Genomic DNA, 25,935 nt, shown 5'->3' with positions numbered 1-25,935 from the left:
TAAACTAAACCATCAGAATTTTCATGGGAAGAAGGCAAAAACCCAAAGCTAACTTGGCTCATTTGCTTTGGACAAAGCATGAAAAGTATGTTGTTGTTTCTTTCAAAATCATTTATAGGGTTTGCCAACAGTTTCAAGAATGCAAGATGGTTGCTGCTTTGTGAAAGGAGTTTAAATTTAAGGCACATGTTTTAATTTTGAAATGACAATAGCTCACAGGTCAAATTCCAACACAGAAAGAAATTTCAAAGCACAATATTTTAAACTAAATAAGAACAAATCCACTGAAATATTTTATAAATCATCAATAGAAAATCTATTGCCAATGTGGGCTGTCAAGCAATTAATGAGTTTTAGATTATTTAAATTTTAACATACGATCAATACACCAGCATATTCATTAGTTCCATCAGTCTTAGAAGGTAAAAATCTAGTAAGTGGGTTGTTTCATTTAGGAGTAACACCCGGCATTACACGAAAAAAAAGCATTGTAGAAAATTCACTCAGAGACGGAACACATAGATAAATCTTGCAAAATCAGGTGCCATCTGGATGTCTTGAATTAAAGCCATAAAATCTCGCATTAGCAAAGGCTTTTCACTGCTATTAACTGCCTTTCATACTCCACAAGAACATACAACTGACTGGTGAATGGAAGTTTTAGTCCAACACATATAAGTGCCATCAGGTACAACTAGAAGACTAGCATAGTAATTGAAAACTTTTTGTAAACCACATATATATGCATGAAGATACTTATGCAGACATGCCACCACACAATCTAGGCAATTTAACCTTTTTGTTTTGTTTTGTTTATGACACTTAATAGTATTGGGAAAGGTAGAATAAAAGAGAAGAGGATGACAGCAGTGATGGATTTATTTATTTACAGAACTTAACAACTTTAGAAATCTGAAGGGCCAGTGGTGGAGAAGACCTATCTACAATATATAGTTGCTAAGAGTCAATACTGATTTGAGGGCACAAAATCATAAGCAATAATCAATATAGGCAATCATGATGATTTTAAAAGCAAAACAACACACTTTAACAACTTTTGGTATTATTGTGGTCAGGATATCAATAACACAGGCTGTTTGCATTATTGTCAGCAAAAGATGATTGTCACAGGCTTGCCACATCAGAACCACTGAAGTAAGAAATGAATCCAACACTATAGACAAAGAAGCATACCATTAGCATGACGGCTGGCAGTGGGGTATGGCGTTGGATGTGGATCATAGAGAAGAGGGTGGGCCATTGCCCCTCCCTGGAAGCCACAAACAATGTCCTAGAAGTAGAAAATTAGCTGTAAAAGAGCTTAAAATGTAGGAAACTTCACTAGTAGAAGCCTGGTAGATTGGAAATACATTTCATAGAGGTAATTTTATGCCATCCTTGAAATGATAGCTCTAAATGAAATAATGTTTTTAAAAATCTAAATGCAAAAGCAGTCAGCAGAGTACCTCAACCTCTCATTTCTCTTGTTTCGAAATATGCTTTATTTTATTGGTATTGATTTAATTAACTATTTATAGAATGACTGATTTCTCTTTTATCTAAATGGCTACTATTTTCCAAGACATTCAGTAATTTTAGAGGGGACCAAAAAGGCCATCATTCAGGCTGTTATATACACAATCAAAACAACAGGAAAAATCTGCCCCTCCTTCTGAAATGTAAGTTGATTTTGGCTTATCAGCTGTGTCAACCCAGCCACTAATGTTTGCAAGTCTAAGTTTATATTTATATGAACTTGACCAACAATGATTTATTTAACAGTCCATGTTAAGCAAGCTGAGGCTCAGCATAATGTTCAACATCTGAAAATGGAGTATCTGTAAGAAAAACACAATTTTCTCCTCCTTTGCTTCAAAATATTAGAATGGGTCATCTGAAGGAGACAAGGAGTTCATTCCTCCTCCTCTCGTCTTTCCCCCCTGAAATTCCCACATCTCTTTTTTCTCCACAGCTGACTTCCACATCTGTGTAGTGAAAATGAGGACCTGGAAGTTAATTAGGGAGGGGAAAACAGCTAACAGCAAAGGCCCAAGAAGGAAATGTAGGGATACAAAATTCCTTATAGTCCATCATTTCCGTGTTCTAGATAATTTCCTTCCAATTTGCCTCCGAAACAAACAAGTGTCCTTGTTGTAGTCTGTTACTCAGTTTCACATGCTTAGAGTCTGAACTGAATTGGGAGAAATTGTATCAGTATCAAATGTGCTGCCCTAATTACCAATCTCTATCCTGCCTCTATGACTTTTGGGTTCTAATCAGTGTCTGTCACAAGCTGTAATAACATCACTATGAAATGGTATCATGAGATATGAAGGTAAACATTAGAAATTAGCCAGCTACCAACCTTGAAAATGTAAAAATTCCCCCATTCATGGTTCCAAAACAAGACAGGGAAACCAAGATTGGAATCACAGAGATAAGGCTGTGAAAAGCTTTCCGTGCAAAACTCTGATGGGGGGGGGGGAGAAAGGCATGGTTATAATTCACATATGTGAAACACTGCATGAATCAACTCAGCTGCCAACAAAACCACCAGGAGGCCTTCAGAGAGCTGTTAGGGTATCAGCTGAACAGTATTTTCATTTCTAGTTTTACACCTGTTTGTTCCTTATGTCTCTAATATTATTACTGCTTGCTTCATCAGTCTTTAAGAAAGCTTTGGAAATACTCTAATCTCGAAATATTATGTGTTTGTATGTATGCGTGCGTGCATTGATCTATCTCTATATCTCTATCTCTATTTTTATCTATCTCTCAGTAGCTGTTCAAATCTGGCAACTTTAAGATTGTGGACTTCAGCCTGCAGAATTCCTCAGGCTCCATGCCAAATCCCATTTCAGAACTTTCAGTTCTACAAAATAATAAGATAGAACACAAAATTAAGAACAGAACTTGAGATTTTTTTTTTTAAGAAGAGATAACCGTGTTCTCCATCTGAGCCCCTACCCCTGTGTGAATATTCATGCTATTTGCTATTCTGAAGCTTAACAGAGACAAAACAAACTCTTGGGAGCCTTATTCTGTGAAACTGTGCTTAACTGCCACTTAATTGCCAAACCTCTCTTTCGTCAATTGCAAATTGAACCCTTTGGAATGTCTGTGTCCAAAGGGGTGCAGTGAGTGTGTGTGTGTGTGTTAGTTTAATCTGATTGTAAAAACAGTCTTGACTTTCAACTCACCACAGCCACTGCCTGAGAGACAAGGACATCTGCTGCGGTCAGTACTGTGTAATAGGAAACATTGGTGAGCATATACCCCACAATCACTGTGATCACAGACACAATCACAGCCAGAGGGATATTTCTAAAAAAAGGAAAAGGAAATAAAGATATGTATGAGTACATCCGTAGCCCCATCTCAATTAAGATTTAATTCAGCTATCCTTGACCTTGGGAGTACTATTTTATTAATTTATAAATTATTGTTAATGAAAATTCATTAATTTTCCTTTTTTAAATGTATATCACTGCTGTCATTCACTGCTGTTAATTGCCTTTCATACTTTACAAGAATACCCAATTTTATAATTCAAAAACATTTTTGGGAACAATTTCTTATCTCTCATGTCTATGCATTGGCTAAGGAGGCTGCAGAAATCAGTGTTTTAAATATAACATCAAGCCTCTAGAGGGAGCCAAAGATAATACTGTACCTGGATGAGAATTAAATTAGTTACTTTTACACAGTGCTCAAGTATATTTGGCTTGTCCAGAAAGCAAGCATGACATGAAGGAAGCTGAACCCTTTTACATGTTTTGAGAGTAAAGATCTATATTTAATATTGTTCTCTCACTAGTTTATCTAGAGATTCTATAGTTGTAGTACAGCAAAGTTTTATAGAGCTTTGCTTGAACAAAAGTTAGGGCAAAGCACCTTGGCAAAGCTGCTTCATTCAGTTCCACCCCTAGCAGTTCCTATAGCCAGAAGAAATGTTCTACATGGATTGCACATCAATCAAAATAAAGCTGGAAGTAACCTTGGAGGTCTTTTAGTCCAATTCTATACCATTTCAGACAGGTGGCTGTCCAGTCTCTTCTTAAAAATCTCCAGTGAAGGCAAACTGTTTCACTGGTTCATTATTCTCACTGTAAGGAAGTCTCTCCTTAATTCCAGGTTGCTTCTCTCTTGATTAGTTTCCATCCATTGTTTATTGTCTTGCTTTACATGTGCAGAATCCTTTTCTGGCTCCTAGAACTCATTCAGGCATTTGCATCCTATCCACAGTGTGGAGTGCTTTGCAAAGTGCAACCATCTTATATATCTTTAATTACTCACTTCTTTTTATTATTTTTTCATACATGAATCCAGACTGCCTCTGCAATTCTATATGCATGCACAAAAAGGAAGTCTTCCCTTTCAGCTTAATAGAGTTTATCTCTGAATGGACACACATACTTTGTAAAGGACTCTTAAGAAATCAGTTTTAACCACAGAATATTGCATGAAACAATGACTTGTCTATTATGAGACAGAGATGAGTTATCTACATGACTGCCTTTCCCTAAGGACATCTACCCATCCAAATAAGTCAAATAGGGTGGGCATGATTCTAGTCCCTTCAAGGAGAGAAGCAACCTAGAACTAGCAAGAAATTTCCTGACAGAACAATTAATCAGTGAAACAACCTGCCTCCAGAAGTGGTGAATGCTCCAACACTGAAAGTTTTTAAGAAGAGATTGGACAACCATTTGTCTGAAATGGTATAGGGTTTCCTGCCTGAGCTGGGGATTGGACTAGAAGACCTCCAAGGTCCCTTCCAACATCTTCAAAGAAAAACAAGAAAGTCCAGTTGCCTTGTGAAAAAGCACCTTTGGGATAACCATGACCTGGATGACTGAGAATCTCCTTAGATATTTTTGTGAAGAGTTTCTCAAAGGCACTGAATTGGCCACTGTGATGCGGTTCTTAATAACAGCCTATACTAATGACTTCAATCAAGAAACCACAAGATTCTTTGAGAAGTCTATAGCTCATAGGTGCTTCATCAGGGCTTCATCACTGGAGGCTTTCAAGAAGAGACTGGACTGCCATCTGTCAGAAATGGAGTAGGGACTCCTGTTTGGGCAGGGGGTTGGACTAGATGACCTACACGGTCTCTTCCAACTATTCTATTCTATTCTATTCTATTCTATTCTATTCTATTCTATTCTATTCTATTCTATTCTATTCTATTCTTATTCCTAAATATTGCCATTTGGTGGAATTCAGGAACTGTGCCTTTTCCATGGTAGTACATGCCCTATATGGAACACACTTTCCCGTTAAGTTTGACAGGCTTCTACTCTCCTTGCTTTCCATAAAGCTTTGACGACCTGGCTTTTCCTCCAAGCACTGGGATAAGTTGAGGTGACTGAACTTCAGAATCTGACTTGACTCCAGGTTCTTGTTTTTAATGGGTTTAGTTTTTAGAGTTTTAATATGGTTTTTATGCAGTTTTAACATTTGATTGGAAGTTGCCCAGAGTTGGTTATAAGATAGATGGCTATATAAATGTTTTAAATAAATAAATAATTTAGAATCTTAGGGTGGACTCAAAAAGACATAGGAAGAACTTCTTCATCCCCCTGAGATATCCTTAAACCACTTTGTTAAAGTTTTAGCATTCTTCTTGTAAAAAAAAAATATGCCAGTGATCCTTGTCTTTATAAAGCTGGAAGGAAAAATGAGCATTTTGTTCTTTATCTACACAATAGGGAGCTAATCTGGCTTGTCAGTTTTCTAGTCAGTAAGGGCAAAAGCATGAGCTATGATATTTGACTGAAAAATTAAAATATTATGGTTTAGTTCGGGCAGTGTTCCATCATTTCTGCCTCCTCATCGTTTTCTTTTTGAAGTACTATACCACAAAAATGTTTCGTGTTATGCCTGTTACTCTAGCCCAGTCTTCTCCACCAACCTGGTGTCTTCCAGATGCAACTCCAGCATTTCCCACAAACAGAGGAGTTCAGTCATCTGGAGAAGGCCAGATTGGGAAAGACTGAAGTTTCATCTTTCCAACTCACCGTTCTGGCTTCACTAGTTCTTCTCGTACAAAACTAGTTTGAAACCTGCATTAAGGGAGGAGCAAGAGACAGAAAGGACTGTTTCAGTGACTGTGAGAAATCATGAGAGGGTTTCAAAAATATATATTAAGAATGCATACCATCCAGAGTAGGCAAACATCCCTGCATAAAAAGCTAAAGGTAGTTTGTCCAAAACGAGTGCTTGGGTATTGAAGGCATCCTGGAAATTTCCTGTACAGCCTAAAGAAAACAGTAAAATTACAAAACAAAGCCACAGCAGAAATATATATTCTGATTAGTACCAAAGTTCAGGTTTTATTGTGTATATATGCATGTAACCTGGTGGTATAGTATATACTTTGCGTAAGAAAGATGGGCCCAGATTCAGAGCAACTATCTTGTCTAAAAGGATTGTGTTGCAGGAGATAAGAAGACACTCGGCCTGCCTGAGATCTCACAAGCCATTGCCAAACATAGACAATGAATGAATAGGTTGGGTTGGGTTAAATAGGTTGGGTTAACATATTACAATAAGCCATGTTTTAACCATCATTTGTTGAGTAAGTCATATTATAAACTATAATGATTGGCTTTCTTATGGAGAACTTTCTAGTCTGTTTCGGAAAATACCCTTCCTCTTCTTCATTTCTCTCAAATTTTATACATAGCATGCAAAGCATTCAATCCTCTGAAGTATTCCTTATGTTTTTATCATTGTGTTGATTAATAGGCAAAAACAACAATGTGAAATACCTTGAGCTAAAAGCATCATGCCTGGGACAATAATGAGAGAGAGTGCTGCCAATTTGATGATGGATAAGATGGTCTGAAGCTGGGCACTCCAGCTGACACTGCAAGAATTTAAGACGAGGACAATGTCTAGAGTGGCAAGAAAGAGAAAGCACACAAAATCAGCATGACTCACCACTGCTAGGGAAAGAAAATGGTCAAGATTTCCATTGGGACTTACAGTAGCCCAGGAGAGCAACAAGCTTCACAGCCAGGAGTGGAGCCGGACAAGGAGCAAAAAATGGTTCCAATATATAGCGTCCAAATGCTAAAGCGACAACGGCACTATTGGCTGGTCTAGAGAAAAAATATATTCTTTGAGGAGACTTGAAGATGTTACAGAGCATGGTGCAATGCAGTTGATGGTGATGATGATAATGAAAAGGAAGAAGAGAAGGCGGAAGAAATACCAGCAATACTGGGAATGAATCTTCAAAATTCAGTTTCTCTCAAATTATTCACTCTCAATCATTTTTGGAGCAGTCAGATATAATTGTATACTATCTATGAAATAATTTCAAAACCAAGCATATAGCAATATTGGCTGTCCAGAAATCATATCTAAGTTAATCATTTTTAATGTTAATAGTTGTTTATGACATAGTACAAATTTTCTGCACCTGGTGTTAGGGAAATCGATGGAGGGGATTGGGTGAGTAAAAAAAGACAAGATGGTGAATGCAACTGTACATTTGAAGCCCCAAGTCTTTAATCACATGGTCATGCCATGTGACTATCCTTTGTGAATGCTCCTGCCCAGTTTTTACCCAATTGGGACAGCTGATTCAGGACAAAATAAAGGCAGGACATTAAATCCTTTTGCTAATTATAAAAGGTATGTATTGCCTCATAAATGTAACACTGTATGGTAATCTTTTATTTCTGGGCCATCTTTTATTTCTGTATCCAAATCTGCAGGTTATTCCATTTGTGTTTGTATATTAGTTATACTTGATAAATCAATAGTTCAGAGCATTTCTTCTTCATGATCATGTTTGCTGAATGTTATAATGGAAAAGTTTACCTTATAGCAAAGTATTCGGCCCATAGGAACAGGAATCCAGGCAGAGGACCTAGAGTTTCCAAGATATAAATGTAATGGCCTCCGGACTTCGTGATTCGCGTGCCCAGTTCTGCGTAACTCAAAGCACCTGGAATTATTTAATTACAATTTTAACAAATCCTGATGAAGACTTTATATTGGAAAGGTTTGGACATTCTAAAATGCTGTCCCAGGAAAAAAGAAAATTAGGCCTTAAATTATAGAAGTCCCTTGTATATTATGTACTCTGGCCTAAACTCCTATGAAGAAACAGACAGAATACATTCAAAACAATCATTTCATGGTTAAATAAATTCTGTGGTCCTAGCAGATATAGAGAAGAATTTCAGAGAAAGAAAGGACATCCTTTTATCCTTGAACTCTGCTGGCTTAAGCTCTATGCCACATGCAGCTCTGGGTGAACACATTCTTTTCCTAAAGAAGGATCCCCGTTCCCACTCTGTAGTAGTTACATTTTCCTTCCCCTGCAAGGGATGGGTACACTCCATAGCAAATTAGGTGGGAATGAGAGCTAAAATGAATGAAGTGATGGTACCAATTCCATAGAACCATGTCATATACAGGCCAGGGCCTTTTTTTTTTTTTTTTTTTTGTAGTGGAAAGGAATTGCTATCTGGAGTCCTTGGTGCTCTCTGAGCCTGGTTGCTCACTTGCAACATTTCATCATCATGAAATTATCATGATTGATTGATTATGTGCCATGAAGTCATTTTCAATTCCCAGCAACCTCATAGATTTTCTCCATGAAGCACTGGAAGAGCCACATATATAAGTTCCCAGTAGCTTCACATTTTAAAGTATCAAGTGATGAAAAAGTTATCTCACAAATGAAGGCAAATATACGAGTCCCAGGATAATGTTGCAGGATCCAATGTGGGGTCAGTCATTAGGACCAAAGGTTTAGTCTTCCAAGCTTTCAGACTTGTGGGATCCTCAGGGAACGTCTCTCTACTGGGATGTGTCATGTGTACTTTCTGGTAGAGAGAAGTTCCCTGAAGATGATCTCCAGCAGGAATCCGAAAGCTCAGAAGCCTAAACCTATAGTCCCGGTGATCGGCCCAGATTGGATCCTGCAAAAAGTTCTCTGTTTGATAATGTCAGTCAAGGTCAAACAGCATTGGGCAAAACAATGAGCTGGAGGTTTTTGAAATCAATTTAGATTTGTGTGAGCAAAATTGATTCTTAGATTCAAGCCTACTCATTCCCAACTAAGCTTCTAGCCCTGTGTTCATGCCATGGAAACTCATCAGAAATAAAACACAGATATGACATTTAGAGAAGCTGGCTAAATGCTAGACACCCACTGAATTGAAGTAGATCATGTTTGTTTTCAAAATGGTGCCAGGCTTTCTGTAGGAGGAATCCATATTTTAAAAATGGCATTCAGCTCAGGGTTCCAGAAGCCTATTAATCTTCTCATTCAATCTCCTCACCTCTCAGCCTCCCTCCATTTTTCATCCTGATAATGTTGGACATATTAGAGCAGTGGTTCTCAACTTGTGGGTCGTGACCCCTTTGGGGGTCGAACGACCCTTTCGCAGGGGTCACCTAAGACCATCGGAAAACACATATTTCCGATGGTCTTAGGAACCCAGAAACCACTCTGCATCCATCTCCACATGACCTCCTCCGCCATTTGCAGAGAGAGAGACAGAGAGGCACTTTCGCTTCCCTTCCCTCTCTCTCTCTCAGGCGGACTTACCTCCTGCAGGGCTCCTGATTGGCTCTGCACCTGGGTGCCCCATCCCCTGGGAGAAGCGCGGCCAGGGCATCATGGCCTTGGAGCCTCCCGGGGAAGCCCCGGGATCCCTGCTGGGAGCGGCCTACTGGAGGCTCCAGTGAGCAGGCCAGCCCTCCTGCAAGCCATGGTCCAAGGGAGACCAGCCCCTGCAATCCCCAGCCAGCCCAACCATTGGCCCCGCTCGCTGGGAAGGCGTGCCGGAGTCCAGGCTGCCGGGAAGGAAGAAGGAGATGCAGCAATGATAGGAGAGGAGAGCCTCCTCCTGGGGCCTGGTGCTGGCAGTGGCTTCCTTGCCCTCGTCTTCCTCCTCCCCTTCTTCCTCCTGCTGCCCCCAGGCAGTTCGGGCAGGCACCGGGACAAGAGGGGTGCCTGGGGGGAGCAGCCGGGCTAGCGGAGTGGCTGGCAGGGGCCGCGCGGGACCACCCCCACCGTGGCTCCATTGATGAGCAGAGGGCAAGGCCGGGCAGCACGGAGTCCCGGCTGGGGCGGCTGCTTCCTCGCCCTCCTCTTCCTCCTTCCCTTCTTCCTCCTGCTGCCCCCCCAGGTGGCTTGGGGGGGCGCTGTCCCCACTGCAGCTCCATCGATGGGCGGAGGGCGAGGCCGGGCAGCACGGAGTCCCATCGGGGGTGGTGGCTGGGCCAGGGGCAGCGGGGACCCCCAACAATGCAGCCGTGCCACTGCTGCCACCACCGGAGCCACTGCCTCCCATCCTGCTCCCCCTCCCCACCCGTTCAGCTAAGGACACAGCGGAGGCCGGGCTGGGGGCAGCAGGGACCCCGGCAATGCTGCCGTAAGAGAGAGAGAGAAAGAGAGAGAGGAAAGAGAGAGAAACAGAGGAAAAGAGAGAGGAAAGAGAGAGAGAAAGAGAAAAAGGGAGGAAACAGAGAAAGAGAGAGAGAAAGAGAGAGAAGAAAGAGAAAGAGAGGAAAGAGAGAAAGAGAGAGGAAAGAGAGAGAAAGAGAGAAACGGGGAGAGGAAAGAGAAAAAGAGGAAAGAAGGAAAGAGAGAGGAAAGAAGGAGAGAAGAGAGAGAGGAAAGAGAGAGAAAGAAAAGAGAGAGAGAGGAAAGAGAAAGAGAGGAAAGAAAGAGAGAGGAAAGAGAGAAAGATAAAGAGGGAGGAAAGAGAGAGAGAAAGAGAAAGAGGAAAGAGAGACAGAGGAAAGAGAAAGAGAAAGAGAGGAAAGAGAAAGAGAAAGAGAGGAAAGAGAAAGAGAGAGGAAAGAGAGAAAGAGAGAGAGGAAAGAAAGAGAGAAAGAGGGAGAGGAATGGCGCTTCTCCAACCAGGCTGGGTGGAGCCGGTGGAGCAGCCTTCCTGCCCCCCTCCCCGGCCAGCTGAATGGGGGGTTGGGGGGTCACCAGAACATGAGGAACTGTATTAAAGGGTCATAGCATTAGGAAGGTTGAGAACCACTGTATTAGAGCCTGGCAAAAAAAAGAGATGGTGACTTGTTCTTCCTGCAACTTTTTTTTTTTTTACTTCTGCAAATTTTGGAATCTCTGTGAACATACTGATTTCTCCTGCTTGTTTTCAGTAGCATTTCTTTGGTATCTAGCCATCTTAATTCAATACTTGATGAAGTGTTAAGAGAAAATCTTGCTGTTTTTGATCTTCCAGAGCGGTTACATTACAACTACATTACAGACCAATGGGGTGAAGCTCATGATTAGAATATAGCAATTATATAGCTTGGTAAAAAGGTATAGAAACAATTGAAAGGAAGATTTCAAAAATCTAGGTTAATGGGGAATGCGACAAAGAGCATCTTAATTAAAATAATAAGTAAAGTAATACAATACAAATAAGTACATAGTAAGTAAAAGCCCATGTAAGTATATAAAATGCCTACCAAAAATCTGAAAACTGAAAAGGGCATTTATAAAAGATGGAAAGAGGAATATGGATAGATCACCAGAAAAAATACATGGAGATAAACTAGAATTGGAGGAATGGTGTCAGAAAGGCTAAGCATCAGATTGGTGAAGGGAAAATGCCATATATATTCAAAATAAAAGGAAGCAATGGAATCAGTACTGCATTAATCAGCTCAGTGAAAATGGCAAAACATCAGTGGATAACAAAAAACAGAGGCATTACTTAACTCTTATTTTGGCTCAGCCCTCCCCTCAGAGAGTATGTCACAGGGCAATTGGAAAGAGGAAGGATGTAGCGGTAGAAAGGAGTCATTTGCCACATGGTTCAATCCTGGGTCCTGTACTCTTCACTACATTTATTTGTGACTTGGATGAGGAGATAGAGGGAATACATACAAGAAAAGGCTTAATATATAACACAGCAGCCTTGAAAGCTTAGTAAAATTAGCCTAAAATAACGGACTGATGTAAGAGAAACAAAGATTTTCACTTAGGAAACAGAAATAAAATGACAAGATATAGAATGAAAAAAAAATGTCTTTGCAATAATACTTGTGAGAAATGTCCGAATGAGTATGAATCAGCAGTGCAATGTGACTGCAAAACTGGCAGACAATTTTAGATGGCATCTGTTTCACTCCACAGGAACTAGTGGTGGGATTTGGAAAATGCAAAGTGCCCAGACAAACACAAAGTTTTGTCTGCTTAGAATACAAAAAGAGGAGACTCTTAGGATAAGAGAAAGAAAATCAGATTGGATTGACCAGAGAGCAGCATTGGAATAGAGTAGGGTAATTTGAAAATATACAAGTGCTTCTGTAATCATATTCTTCAGTTGTCTTATTTGGCAATAGTTGACTTCTAATAAAGATTAGTTGTGTCTTGATTTTCTGAGAAGGCAGCTCTAACTGAATTTTTGAAACCAGGCAGTTAGATAACAAATCTTTTCTGATTCTGCAATTGTTAGGTTAATCAAATTACTGCTCCCAGTTCTGAGCACCACAGTTTAAAAAGAAATAAATAAACCTGAACAGGTTTGAACAAAGCAACAAGATTCCAGTGAAATAATATAGTCAGGCCTAAGGTTACTGTTTTGGGGAAACAGGCTGATGTCTTGGTTTTAACGGTTGTTTTGAATCCAGGCTGTCAAGTTTCATTTTATTTTTAATTGTTTTAATTACTCTTAAATTTTGTAATATAGCATGACATAATAGTGTATTTAATAATAATAATAATAATAATAATTAAAGTCGGGATAGTGGACAGGATAGTGGACAGTAGAGAGCAGAGTAGAACTGGAAAAAAAATCACAAAATACAAAGACCTGACACCAATAGATCTATTTTATCAATAGAAGTAGAATAACTGAGGCAAAAGAAAGCAAAGATAATACCAATAGCGATAGGCTCCTTGGGTACAATCCCAAAACATCTGGAGTACCATTTGAACATAGTAGGCACTGACAAAAATCATCATCAGTCAATTGCAAAAGGCAGTTTTACTTGGAACAGCTTACATCCCACAACAGTAACTTTTACACCATCAAACAATAACATATGCCTATCCCAGCTCCTTGGGAAGGGCTTGAAATGTGGATAAAAATGCTGTATCCAACCTAAACAGTTGGCTGGGTGACAAACCATAATGAGCAGATTAAAACATTGTGAGATTTCCAAGTACACATAAATAAAGTCTGATAAAGTCTTGGCCCATAATACACCAGATATAACTGCAGGTGAAAAGAAGAAAGTGTGCATGACTGATGTGGCAATACTAAGGATAGTAGAATAGAAGACAAAGAATTGGAGAAGATCAGAAAATATCAAGATCTGAAAGATTATGGCATAAACAGGCTCTGGTAGTCCCAGTGGTTGTGGGCACACAAGGTGTCATACTAAAAAAAAAAAATTGAATGGCACTTAGAAAATCTGCACATTGACAATATTTCCATCTGTCAATTGCAAAAGACCCCACTGCTTGGATCCACACATACAGTAAACTATGCCAGGACATTATGACATCTTAAGTTCTCAGGAAGAACTTGATGCATATGAAGGCAAACACCAGATAAGGAACTGGCAGCTGAAGTTTCACATTGTTGTGAATAATAATAATCAGGGCTTTTCTTTATAATAGAATGTACGGAACGGTGTTCCGGCACCTTTTTTCAATGGAATTTGTGGAACTAAAAAAAGTTCTGTCAGACCTTCTGTTATGTCCCGAGCCTTGCAAACGGCTCGGGCGTTTGCAGGCGGTCCCGGGCAGGTGCAAAGCTGCTCGGGACCAGACAGGCTGTCGCCAGCGCCGTGCACATGCGCGGGTGCTGGCGCGGGAAAAGTATCGCATTTACCCGGGAAACGTCTATATAAGAAGCTGGGAGGTTTTGGGAGCTGCTGAAGCCATCTACTTGTAAGCTGAACGCAGAATAAAGAAAACTGAGAACTTCAACTGCTTCTCGTGTCTGCTTCCCGCCAAGGACTCAACACTAGCGACGAAGGTGGGATCGCCTTACACCGCCTGGAAAGGAAGAAGTGTAAGCTTACCCAAGTGAGTCCTGAGCGGCGGAACGGCGTCGACTCGGCAGCTACCCGCCAATCCAGTGCGCATTCGGGGGTAGGCTGGCTGATAGACCCGTCTCCTGAAGATGGTGAAAATCGGAAGGCTTTCGGAATTCGACGTCTCACATCCAGAGCGGTGGGAGTCATACGTAGCCAGGGTGGAGAACTACTTCAAGGCAAACCAAGTGAGGGAAGAGAGCTTGAAGGCTGCCACCCTGCTTTGTGTTTGCGGCCAAGATGCCTTCGACATCGCAGAAAACCTTGCAGCACCTGTTCCAGTAGAGTCTGTCAGCTACGCAGATCTGAAGAAGCTACTGAAGGAGCACTTCCACCCCAAGATGTCCGTCATCGCATGGCGCCACACCTTCGAGCAGAGGGATCAACGGCCCGGTGAGTCGGCCAAAGAATTCATCGCCGCATTACGGAAGGCCGCCAAGCACTGCGAGTTCAAAGACCTCGAAGAACGACTGAGGGACCGATTCGTGTGCGGGTTAAGGCATCGAGATCTACAACAGAGACTTTTCGCTAAAGAAGAATTGTCCTACCAAGATGCCTTAAGGGAAGTCACCGCAGAAGAAGCAGCAGGCGGCGCTGTCAAGAAAATGCCGCCGATCAGAAACAGTCCTGAGGTTGCATCCGTGCACCAGGAAGACGTCCAAAGAAACTCCGAGGAGGATCCGGACGAGGAAGTCGACCGTCTCCACCCCACGAAGGAAGAAAAACAGAAGGGAAGCTCTTCAGCTCCGCTCAAGTGCATCGGCTGTGGAGGTCGCCACAGGAGAACCGACTGCAAGTTCCGCTCCGCTACCTGCCGGGCATGCGGCAAACAAGGACACATTGCAGCTGTGTGTCTGGGCCGACGAAAGGTACAACCTCAGGAAGAACTGCGCCTGAAAGGTACCAGATTCCCCAGCCAGAATAGGGTAGGGTTTTGCGCTTCGCGAAGAAGCATCCTTAGGACAGGCACACACAAGCCCATTAAGAAAAAGCTGTCACTCAAGGTGAAGCTACAAGGGGTTCCATTATCTATGGAACTAGACACAGGGTCTGCCTTTTCAATTATCTCCTTGCATACATTTAGGAAGATTTGTTCCGGTAGTGGAACTCAGGCCAAGTTAAGGCCTTCTGACATTGTGTTAACAGATTTTCAAAATTCAAGAGTGTGTGTTAAGGGGGAGGCCACCCTTAACGTGCAATACAAGAGTTTTGAAGGTCCACTAGACTTATTAGTAGTAGGGGGTGAACGAACGAGTCTCATAGGACTCGATTGGTTTGAGGCCCTGGGGATACACGTCACAGGACTCAACAGCTTACAAACACTCGACCTACAGGAAGTCTGCAAAGAATTTGCAGATGTTTTCAGCCCCCAGCTGGGCACATTCAAAGGACCCCCTGTGTCCTTAAAGCTAGACCCCACTGTCACTCCCATTAGAATTAAAGCAAGAAGGGTCCCTTTTGCTTTAAAGAGTAAAATTGACACTGAGTTAGACAAACTGATTCAACAGGGAATCCTAGAACCTGTTGATTCCAGTCCTTGGGAGACCCCCATTGTCACGCCTCTAAAGGCAAATGGGGACATTCGCATTTGTGCTGACTACAAATGCACTCTGAATAAGGCATTGCAGCAACATGCCTATCCTGTTCCTGTGGTCAGTCATATTCTGGCCTCCCTCAAGGGGGGGCGCGTTTTTGCAAAGCTTGACCTAGCTCAAGCGTATCAACAGCTGCCTGTTGATGATGATGCTGCTATAGCTCAGACTATTGTGACCCACAGGGGAGCCTTTAAGGTAAAAAGGCTGCAGTTTGGAGTGAATGTCGCTCCTGGGATTTTCCAAAGCGTAATGGAAAACACACTACGGGGCATACCGGGGGTTTGCCCCTACTTTGATGATGTCTTAATTGCAGGAGACTCCACACACATTCTAGCTGAAAGGCTAAGGGCTGTTCTGTTAAGATTCAGGAAATCAGGTCTCAAGCTCAAAAAAGACAAATGCAAGATTGGGGTGCCTTCTACTGAATTTCTGGGGTTCAAAATTGATGCTGCTGGGATTCACCCTTCTGAATCCAAACTAACTGCTATTTTAGAAGCACCTAGGCCAAAGTCCAAGGCCGAACTTCAGGCCTTCCTGGGCCTCCTGAATTTCTACAATTCTTTTCTTCCACAAAAAGCTAGTGTAGCTGAGCCTCTTCACAGGCTACTAGACAAGCAAGCAGTGTGGCAGTGGTCACAAACGCATGAGGGTTGTTTTAACAAAGTCAAGGCTTTGCTCACTTCTAACAGTGTACTTGCACATTTCAACGAGTCCCTTCCTGTGTGCATCGCTTGTGATGCGTCCCCTTACGGGGTTGGAGCTGTCCTGAGCCACCTCAGGTCTGACGGAACTCAGGTTCCTGTTGCATATTACTCCAGAACATTGTCTTCTGCTGAGCGCAACTATGCTCAGATAGACAGGGAGGCTCTGGCTGTTGCTGGAATTAAAAAATTCCATGACTTTCTATATGGCAGGCACTTCACGGTCTTCACTGACCATAAGCCTCTGCTGGGACTGTTTACCACACGTAAGCAGACTCCCCAAATCATTTCCCCTAGAATGCTTAGGTGGTCTATTTTTTTGTCTGCATATGATTTTTCTTTACTCCACAAGCCTGGGAAAGAAATGGGCCATGCTGATGGCCTCAGTAGATTGCCTCTGCCAGTAGTAGAAGCTGACCCTGCGCCAGCTGTCAACATTCTATCAATCCAAGCCTTGCCCAAGCTCCCTCTTAGTGCCAGGGATGTTGCCGCTGAAACAGGTACAGATCACACACTTTCACGTGTCCGTTCCTGGGTTTTGTCTGGTTGGCCTGAGCACTGCCCTAGTCCTGAGTTTCAGAGTTTCTGGTCCAAAAGGAACGAGCTGTCCCTTTCTCAGGGTTGTCTGCTTTGGGGAAACAGAGTTGTCATTCCCACCTCAATGAGGACTAGGGTCTTAGAATCCCTCCACGAGGGTCATCCTGGCATTGTTCGTATGAAGGCTCTTGCGCGCAGCCACTTGTGTTGGCCTGGTTTAGATAAAGATATTGAGGCTAAGATGCATGCATGCCGCCTGTGCCAACGATCTCACCCAGAGATGCCCCAAGCTCCCGTGCATAGATGGGAGGAAACACAGTCCCCATGGTCTAGAGTGCACATTGACTACGCTGGACCCTTTCAGGGCCAGTTCTTCTTGGTCCTTGTTGACAGCCATTCGAAATGGCTTGAGGTTGTACCTGTCTCATCCACCACCACTGCAAAGACTATTCAGGTACTGAGGGGGATTTTTGCTGCACACGGGCTGCCAGATGTCATTGTGTCCGACAACGGCCCTCAATTCACTTCCTCCGAATTCCAAGCTTTCTTACAGGCAAACATGATTCGTCATGCCACGTCTGCACCCTTCCACCCGTCCACCAACGGTATGGCTGAACGTATGGTGCGCATCACAAAGGACGCATTGAAAAGACTCACCTACGGGGACTGGCATCACAGGTTGGCTGACTTTCTCCTTTCTTATCGCACCACACCGTCCACTTCTACAGGGAGAAGCCCAGCTGAACTTCGTTGGGGGCGTCAACTTACTACTAAACTTGACCGGTTGCATCCAGACAGACTGCCTTCATCTACCTCACATCCTAGGGCACCTAGACAACTACTTGTGGGTGCCCCGGTTTGGGCTCGCAATTACGGGCCTGGTCATACATGGGTCCCCGCTTCTATTTCCAGGGTCACAGGTCCTCTCTCCTACGAGGTAGCCCTGGACAACGGTCGTGTCCTGCGTCGGCACATCGACCAACTCCGCCCTCGGCGGGACTTTTCAGATGAGACTCCTGGGTCTTTTCCAGGGGGGGGAGGGGGACCCTTTGGAGCAAAGGGAAGGGCACGAGCTGCTGCCCATCTCCACTGATGGAGCCACAAACGGCCCATCCCAGGGTTCCGCGAGAGCTCCGAACAAGAATTCTATGAGCCTACCTAATTACCAGGCATCCACGCCTACTCCAGCCAGGGAGTCACCCCGGGGGCATACTCACTTTCCACACACATCACACAGCACTCCAGTCACGGAGGATACCCGGGGGCATCCCAACAAATCATTCCCCGCAAGAGAGCTGGCACACAATCCCCAAGGTTGGCCTGACCTTACCCCAAATCCTACAGGGGGTCAAACATACAGGGAGGTGGTCGAGGAACCAAGTCCCGACTACAACACCTCTAGCCCAAATCAGGGAGTAACTGAGTTTTGGGAAAGTACAGAAACCCACACAAGCCCGGACACAGAACGGGGCTCAGGGAATGGACAGCCTCCTGACAGGTCGTGGACGGACCTAGGAGGTTCAACAGAGACACCCAGCAGTGGCTATCACTTCAAGGGGCCCGAGGGTCTACAGCTAGGCAGGTCAACCAGGTCACAAAGTGACAGAAGCCCTGGCCTGACGAGCCCGGTGGGCGAGCAAGCAGGCCAGGCATCGGGGCACAGTCCTTGGAAGGCACCAAGGCAAAATAAGGAGAACAGGCTCACATCTCCCTCCAGTCAGGGAACTCATGCTAGTAACCCAGAGCTGAGAAGGTCACAGAGAGCAAAGAAGTCTCCTAAATACTTAGAGGATTACATAACATTGCTGGCTAAACAAAAGCCAGGTAACGATAGGAGCACTGAGAAGCAGAACACTGCATAAAATAAATGATTATATGTTGGTAGTAGTTTTAGCCCGGGGGAAAGTGGTGTTATGTCCCGAGCCTTGCAAACGGCTCGGGCGTTTGCAGGCGGTCCCGGGCAGGTGCAAAGCTGCCCGGGACCAGACAGGCTGTCGCCAGCGCCGTGCGCATGCGCGGGTGCTGGCTTGGGAAAAGTATCGCATTTACCCGGGAAACGTCTATATAAGAAGCTGGGAGGTTTTGGGAGCTGCTGAAGCCATCTACTTGTAAGCTGAACGCAGAATAAAGAAAACTGAGAACTTCAACTGCTTCTCGTGTCTGCTTCCCGCCAAGGACTCAACACCTTCCAACTTCTTGTGAGAAAAAAAAAAAGATCTCACAAGGAGTTGGAAGGTCTGACTGAACTTTTTTTAGTCCCACAAACTCCGTTTCCCTGCAGCAGAAGAGAAACACAACAGAGCTGGAAAGCAGGTTAGCAACTCCTGTTTTTTACTCAGCCTGTCCTTGGTCTCTTTAAGCCTCTGGATGGCCTCTGGGGGGAGGCCCCTTCCTGCCACCTTTCTCCCCTGGGCTGATCCTGAACAACTTCCCCAACAGCCCGGACATGGATGGACCTCGCGCGAGGAGAATGATCGACCGAGAACCCCAGCCCAGAGGAAGTATGGAAAATGGGGAGGGGAAGGAGGGTCTCTAGAAAATGCTGTGTTGCTCCCGAGGTGCTGAGGTAGATGTGGTGGCAAAAGGTGATCCCTACGGTCCCTCCCGCCCTTGAACCGTCAATTGGGTTAGTTGTCCGCACAGGCCAAAGGCCCAACACTGACCGCTCTCTTAGACCAACCCTTGGCAGCGCATCAGCCGCAAGTGCCCCCCGACTCACAGCCCATCATAGAACTGCCCCCAATCCTATACATCACTCATATAGCTATGGCAACAGCGGTAACCCCGCCCATCTTCCTCTCAGCTCAGGGGGTGTAAATAACCAGCAAAGTCTGCCAGGAGTTGTAGTGTTGTTTGAGAAGGGACGCTGTTGTATAAATATACTTAGACACACAGTATTATTCTTGTTTGGTCAGTTCCTGAGTCGTTGTAATAGTTTCATTCCCGCTGATCCCATCCACCTTAGCATGGCAGTCTGGCTCGGGAGGGGAGCGAAAGGTTGCCTATTAAAGAATGGCCTGGCGGGGGGGAAGGGGGGGGCTGAGTTCCGGTACCTTTTTTCTTACAAAAAAGCAATAATAATAATAATAATAATAATTTGCTGCCCTCTCTTTTGGGGGAAATTAACATTTGACAGGCTCTCTGCTAGCACATAGAACCACCAACATAGGTAGCTAGATATGACAATAGCAACTACCAATTCAATAAGAGTCAGTAACATTGGACCAACAGAACTTCTGATCTCTTGAAAGCTGAAGACAAAAGAAACTCACCACGCACCAAACATGGAGAGAATTCCACAGGCAAACCAAACAATCAAGGAGAGGCCCACATTGCCGGAGTTTTTCAGGACCCCCTTGGGAGAGATGAATATGCCACTGCCCACCATGCTCCCAATGAGAAGTGAAAAGGCCCTCAGGAGTGTGATCTTTTTCCTCAGAAAGACAGCCTCTTCTTTCTTCTTAGATTTTCCCATGGCTAGTGTGATTCTGGGTCAGTAGAAGAATAAGCAAATGTCAAAGATGTTGATGCTGGTGAATGTCTTGAGAAACCATAAAGATCCTTCCTTGGATTCTTGATCAACCTACATTGAAAAAGGAAAAGCATTCATTTTTAAAGTGAATAGTTAAGATAGAATTGTACATTTTGAAGTAAATATAATATTCTTATACCCATATTTGCATCCTGACATTAATGTGGTGGCAGAAGCATAATAACCTATATTATATCCACTAGTGTTTATACAAGTAGTACTCAACTTACGACCACAATTCAGCCCAAAATTTCTGTTGTTAAGTGAGACATTTGTTAAGTGAGTTTTGCCTCATTCTATGACCTTTCTTGCCTCAGTTGTTAAGTGAATCACTGCAGCTCATAAATTAGCAACCCGGTTGTTACATGAATCTGGCTTCCCTATTGGCTTTGCTTGTCAGAAGGTCGCAATGGGACACAGCAATGGTCATAAATATGAACCAGTTGCCAAGCATCTGAATTTTGATCACGTGACCATGGGGATGCTGCAAATGTCGTCACTGTGAAAAATGGTTGTCACTTTTTTCAGTGCCATTATAACTTTGAATTGTCACTAAATGAACTGTTGTAAGTCGAGGACTACCTGTATAATGACAACCTGGTTGATTTTTTGTTTCCCAGCTACTAAAGAACCTCACAAAGAAGTTCCATTATTTGCAGGTTTATTGTTTCCATCTACTAGTATAGTCTGTGAGATATATGACCTTAACTCCAGCCACATTTTTTTTCTACTTCTTTGTTTCCCCTATGCACACTCAGTGATATCTGATTGAGAGTTCACAGTTTGTAATTAGTTTGAAAACTTCAAACTGGGGTTTATGGAGTTTACAGGTACTCCTCATTTACTAACAACAGTTGGAACTGGCAACTCGATCGCTAACTGATTCAGCTGCTAAGTAGAATATTACGTGACCACAACTGCTTATGAGTTTATGACAACTTTATTTTATCCATCACCATGTTAGGAGGAACTCTCCCGTTTTGGGCTTTTCCAGCCAGGATTTCCGCAGTCAGAGCTCGAAGACTAAATAGAAGGAGAAGCCAGCTACTGGAAAGAGAGGTTTAATCAGTTGAGTGACAGTTCAGCATGAATCCCGGCTAGCTAGGAAGAGGGGTCTCCAAACGTGAGTTTTTATACCTTTTCTTGGTTTTCAAAACTGTCATTTCTGATTCGTGGTTCCAAAACTGTCATTTCGTGGAGCAGTGTCTATTGATGGGCTAATTTATTAGATATTGCTCAGGAAAAAGGTTAATCCTTGCCTCGGGAAAGGATCTGGTGTGTTTCTATGTGTTTTATTATTATTGTGTTCTTTCTGTGTCCCTGTTCTAATCCTGTCAGTCTTAATTGTCAATAGCCAGTCTCGCATTCTGGCGGTTAAGCTTATCTTAAACTTAAATGTTTAAGCTGACACTTTGTATCTGGCATGTTAAGTGGTTGGTTGCCTTGGGCTACTTAGCTTGGACCTGAGTCAGACTGATTTTCTTTGCATTGTTTTTTTTTCCTGTATTGGCTAATGTATTTTGTTTGATTAAATTGAATCCTTTTTATTGGGGTGAAGGGAGTCTTTCATCAACCATGAGAAAAGAACAGAAGTCCAAAGACTGTATGTAGCAATTTGTGTTTATTTGTACAGCAATACCAACAATGACTGTCCTGTGAAACATTTTTTATTGGCGTATGAAATACTAGGACAAAATCATCATCATAACAACAATAACAGTAACAGTAAAACTAATAATTCTGGCATCAATTATTTTACACGTCATCTCTAAAGACCTTTGGTGGAAGTCTAGTTTCACCAGCCTTTGAGGGCCAATTATCCTCATCTTAGAGGGAAAGCATTTCCAAAGGACTGGAACCCAAAATAAGAGGGAATTTTCAACTGGCAGTTCCTGGTTATCTTATTTAGGCACTTCTTAGATACCTGCGCCTGGAGCCAGATTGGGCTTGCACTCAGAAACAAACCTGGTAACCAGTGTAGTTCCTGTAGCAAAAGAATTGAGGCCTTTGAACTATGGTGCTGGAGAAGACTCCTGCGAGTCCCTTGGACTGCAAGGCGTTCAAACCGGTCAGTCCTAGAAGAGATCAACCCCAACTGCTCTTTAGAAGGCCAGATCCTAAAGTTGAAACTCAAATACTTTGGCCACCTAATGAGAAGGAAGAACTCACTAGAGAAGGGCCTAATGCTGGGAAAGATTGAGGGCAATAGAAGAAGGGGACGACAGAGAATGAGATGGCTGGATGGAGTCACTGAAGCAGTAGGTGTGAACTTAAATGGGCTCCAGAAGATGGTAGAGGACAGGAAGACCTGGAGGAACGTTGTCCATGGGGTCGCGATGGATCGGACACGACTTCGCAATTAACAACAACAACAATATGGCAGTACTGTGACTGCTCGGTAAAGGGATAGGCTGCTGTGTTTTCAGCCAACTGAAGTGTCTGAAGAAAAGTACATCCATAACCAGGAAAGAGTGTAACTGACATACCAGGAAAAGTTGGGCAAAAGCCTTTCTGACCACAGCTTCTAGCTCTTTCAGCAGGATGTGTAAGTTTAGAAGGACCCACAAGGAGTAGGTCTGCTGGCTCTGAGGGAGTACAACTATCTCAGGAGTCAAAGTTGATGATCTCTTGGACCTACCAGGTTTCTGAATTAACAATCATTTTGTCTTGGTTGGATTGAAATTGAGCTTGGGGGGGGGGGAGTCCAGGCATTGGGTCAGGACAGCTATAGCATTTGGCCCAAGTGGAAAAACATAATTGGGTTTCACTAGCAAACTGATAATAATACACTATGAATCAGCCGATGGCCTTTCCCACCAGCTTCAAGTAAACATTAACCTGAATTGGAGAAAGGGATGAGACCTTGGGCATCTGAAAACAATTTATTCCCTCCTGCCACCACCAGCTGGACTCATCCACCCAGTTAAGAACAAACCAGTATAAATGATGTCTTGGCCTAAATATCTCCACTTACAACCCTCGTATATACAACCCAAAGCTGTTCCACTAGAACAATGATGGTTATGCTCTTTCAAATCTGCACCACACCCAGGTCTGAATCCCACACTGCTAAGGGTCCAGATAATATCTTCCGGTTCTATTTTCAAGTCAGGGGATAGTTTTAAGAGTGGAAATCAAAGCAGTTGGTTTCTATGAGATATCCCGATTCTTATTAGAACCAAAACATAAAGAAAAACTCCAAACAAGTCTGTTACACCCCTTTTCATGAAATCACAACATCACGGTGGCCTCCTAAAGCACTTCAGAAAGTTAGAAGACTGCACTACTCTGAAACCTTGTTCATCCCAGAGTTGTAGCACTGAAGATTGTTAGGTCATCAACAAGATCAGGAAAATAATGTACTGCAATCTTCTTAATACTGGATTAAAAGGCTAAAAAGATGTGGCCCAGGCCTCCAATGGGACACAGCATGGAGATTCATGTTCCAACTGAATCCCACAAGACAGCGAAAAAAGAAAGTGCCCACAACTTACAAGTATTTTAGGTACTGGTTTTGAAGAAAGGAATCATACAATTCCAATTTTTAGGCTGCTCCAGTTAAGATAATATTGTTTCTATCTCTCTAGGACATTCTCCCTTCGTTGTCTCAAACTGCCATGCTGCCTTTAGAAGTATGAATGTGCTGTCCAATCTACTTTCAAAACTATTGAACAGCTTTCCTGATTTTTAAAAATGATCAGAATCTTTAAAGGGAGATCTGAATCAGGTGTCTATGCATGTAAAGAAGAACTAATCTTTTCTACAAGTGCTAAAAAAAATGGGGTTTTTTGTGTGGTACCTGTTAGTAGGAAGGGAAGGTACCTGTTGTTGGTAGGAAGGAAAAAGAGATCAAGCGCAATTCCAAACATTCTTCCATCCTAGTAAAGTTTTCAGCCAGGGAGAATGAATTAAACATCTTGATTCATTTTGCCAAACCCCCAGAACTGTTTTTTCCATTAAAAAAAAATTAGGACTCATTCAATAAAAGAACTGAAATGGAAATGGGCTGGTCACATAGCAAGAAGAACTGATGGCAGGTGGACCAAGGTAGTGGATCCCACTTGATAAAAAAGAGACCTAAAACAAGATGGATCAACAACATCAGCGAGAATTGTGGGTCCACTTGGCAAAAGAAAGCTCGGGACCATTTGGGTTGGAAACATGCAGAAGAGGCCTTCATCCTGCAGTGGATAGACAATGGCTAAAATGATGTTTGTTCACTAATTCCATAGAAAAGTGTACAGTGTACAGTGTTATCCAATATGAATTGTCTGCCGTAATGTGTGTTTTGCATTTGAATCTGAAGTTCTGCCCTATGTGATACTTTTGCCTGTCTTTCAGTGGGTAGATGCTAGGAACAAAGCAGAGCTGTAGCCTCAGTTTTATGGAGTGCTCTGCTTAGGAAGAGGGAGCAAGACCCTTATTTCACCCCACATCAGAAATCAACTGTTCAGAAAGGTCTTTAGGCCACGTTTATGTGAGATCTGCTCCCTGTTTTTCTTTACTTATCTGCTTCTGGTTTGGATCTCAGCATTTTAACTGCCTCTGTTTTCGTGAGTTGTGTTTTCCGAGTCACTGAGTTCTAGGCTACTGACAAAGCAAAGTAAACTTTTTTGAACTGTTTACATAAGAAGAGCTGAGCTGAAAAACTGTCTATCTCAGAGAGCAAGAGAGAGCCTTGTTTTTCTATCTATGAGAAATCATATGCATCTGGCAGGACTGTTACTTAAGCTTAAATTCCAGATATAGTTTCAGATTGCTTGGTTAATCTGAAAAAACACTTAATTGTTATAGATTTATAAATCTCATAACGTAATAATTTGATCTTTTCCAATATTGTCTTTATTCCCATATTCCATATTCTCACCATGAAGATATGTTGGCTTTATGTTATAGCATCTCTCTCTTCCACCACAGCAGAACTTCAGGTGACAAGAAGTCCTACAATTTGGCATTAAGAATTTTCTCTCATTTTTTGTTTTTCATTTCACTCATTTCAACTATCACAGCTCACATTTTGTGTGATTTTAAAGATACCAAATATTTAAATGTGATATTTATACATCAAAAATTATATTATACAAAAATTATATTATTATACAAGTAAATCCATATATCCACATCAAATGGATGACCCCTTTTATAAGAAAAATAGCTCCTTTAACATCAGTTCGGTATTTAGTATATCAGAAATCAGAAAGAAAGAAACATTTATCATTTCAAAAGTGTTGCTTTCCCATTCTCCCTAATATATACTACCAGTAGCTAACCTTTAAAATTAGATGATAGTTCCAATCAATAAATGATCGATGTTCTCCATCAAAAATACAATTAAGCAGATTTATAAGCTTGTAGAAATCTATTTTTGCTGACTATGACTTCTGTATCTTAATCACTTTCAAACCTTGTTTTAATAAAAAGAACAAAAAAAGAATGATATGAATATTTTAACTATCAAAATGTCACCTAAATACAATGGCACCTCAGTACTCATCATTAATTGGTTCCAGGAGATGCAATGAGTACT

The 25,935-nt window shown here is 42.5% G+C and overlaps 1 protein-coding gene across 1 annotated transcript in view; it reads right to left on the bottom strand.

Moving 5' to 3' along the window:
• The window catches only part of LOC120316490 (cystine/glutamate transporter-like), a 38,965-nt gene that overhangs the window by 4,282 nt on the left and 8,748 nt on the right, over positions 1–25,935 (bottom strand). Inside the window, exons 3-11 of the mRNA XM_039362183.1 lie at positions 20,156–20,459; positions 7,837–7,963; positions 6,994–7,109; positions 6,777–6,902; positions 6,164–6,263; positions 6,024–6,068; positions 3,201–3,324; positions 2,366–2,469; positions 1,195–1,291 (exon numbers count right to left, since the gene is read on the bottom strand). Of these exons, the coding sequence (XP_039218117.1) occupies positions 1,195–1,291; positions 2,366–2,469; positions 3,201–3,324; positions 6,024–6,068; positions 6,164–6,263; positions 6,777–6,902; positions 6,994–7,109; positions 7,837–7,963; positions 20,156–20,351 (1,035 nt within the window). The 5' untranslated portion in view covers positions 20,352–20,459. The remainder of the gene's footprint in view (positions 1–1,194; positions 1,292–2,365; positions 2,470–3,200; positions 3,325–6,023; positions 6,069–6,163; positions 6,264–6,776; positions 6,903–6,993; positions 7,110–7,836; positions 7,964–20,155; positions 20,460–25,935) is intronic.

This window comes from Crotalus tigris, unplaced genomic scaffold, assembly GCF_016545835.1.
Source record: "Crotalus tigris isolate CLP2741 ecotype Arizona unplaced genomic scaffold, ASM1654583v1 scf7180000017588.1960692, whole genome shotgun sequence".
Classification (NCBI taxonomy): Eukaryota; Metazoa; Chordata; class Lepidosauria; order Squamata; family Viperidae; genus Crotalus; species Crotalus tigris.
Note: the sequence above shows the minus strand (reverse complement) of the source record. Positions and strands in the feature narration are given on the sequence as shown.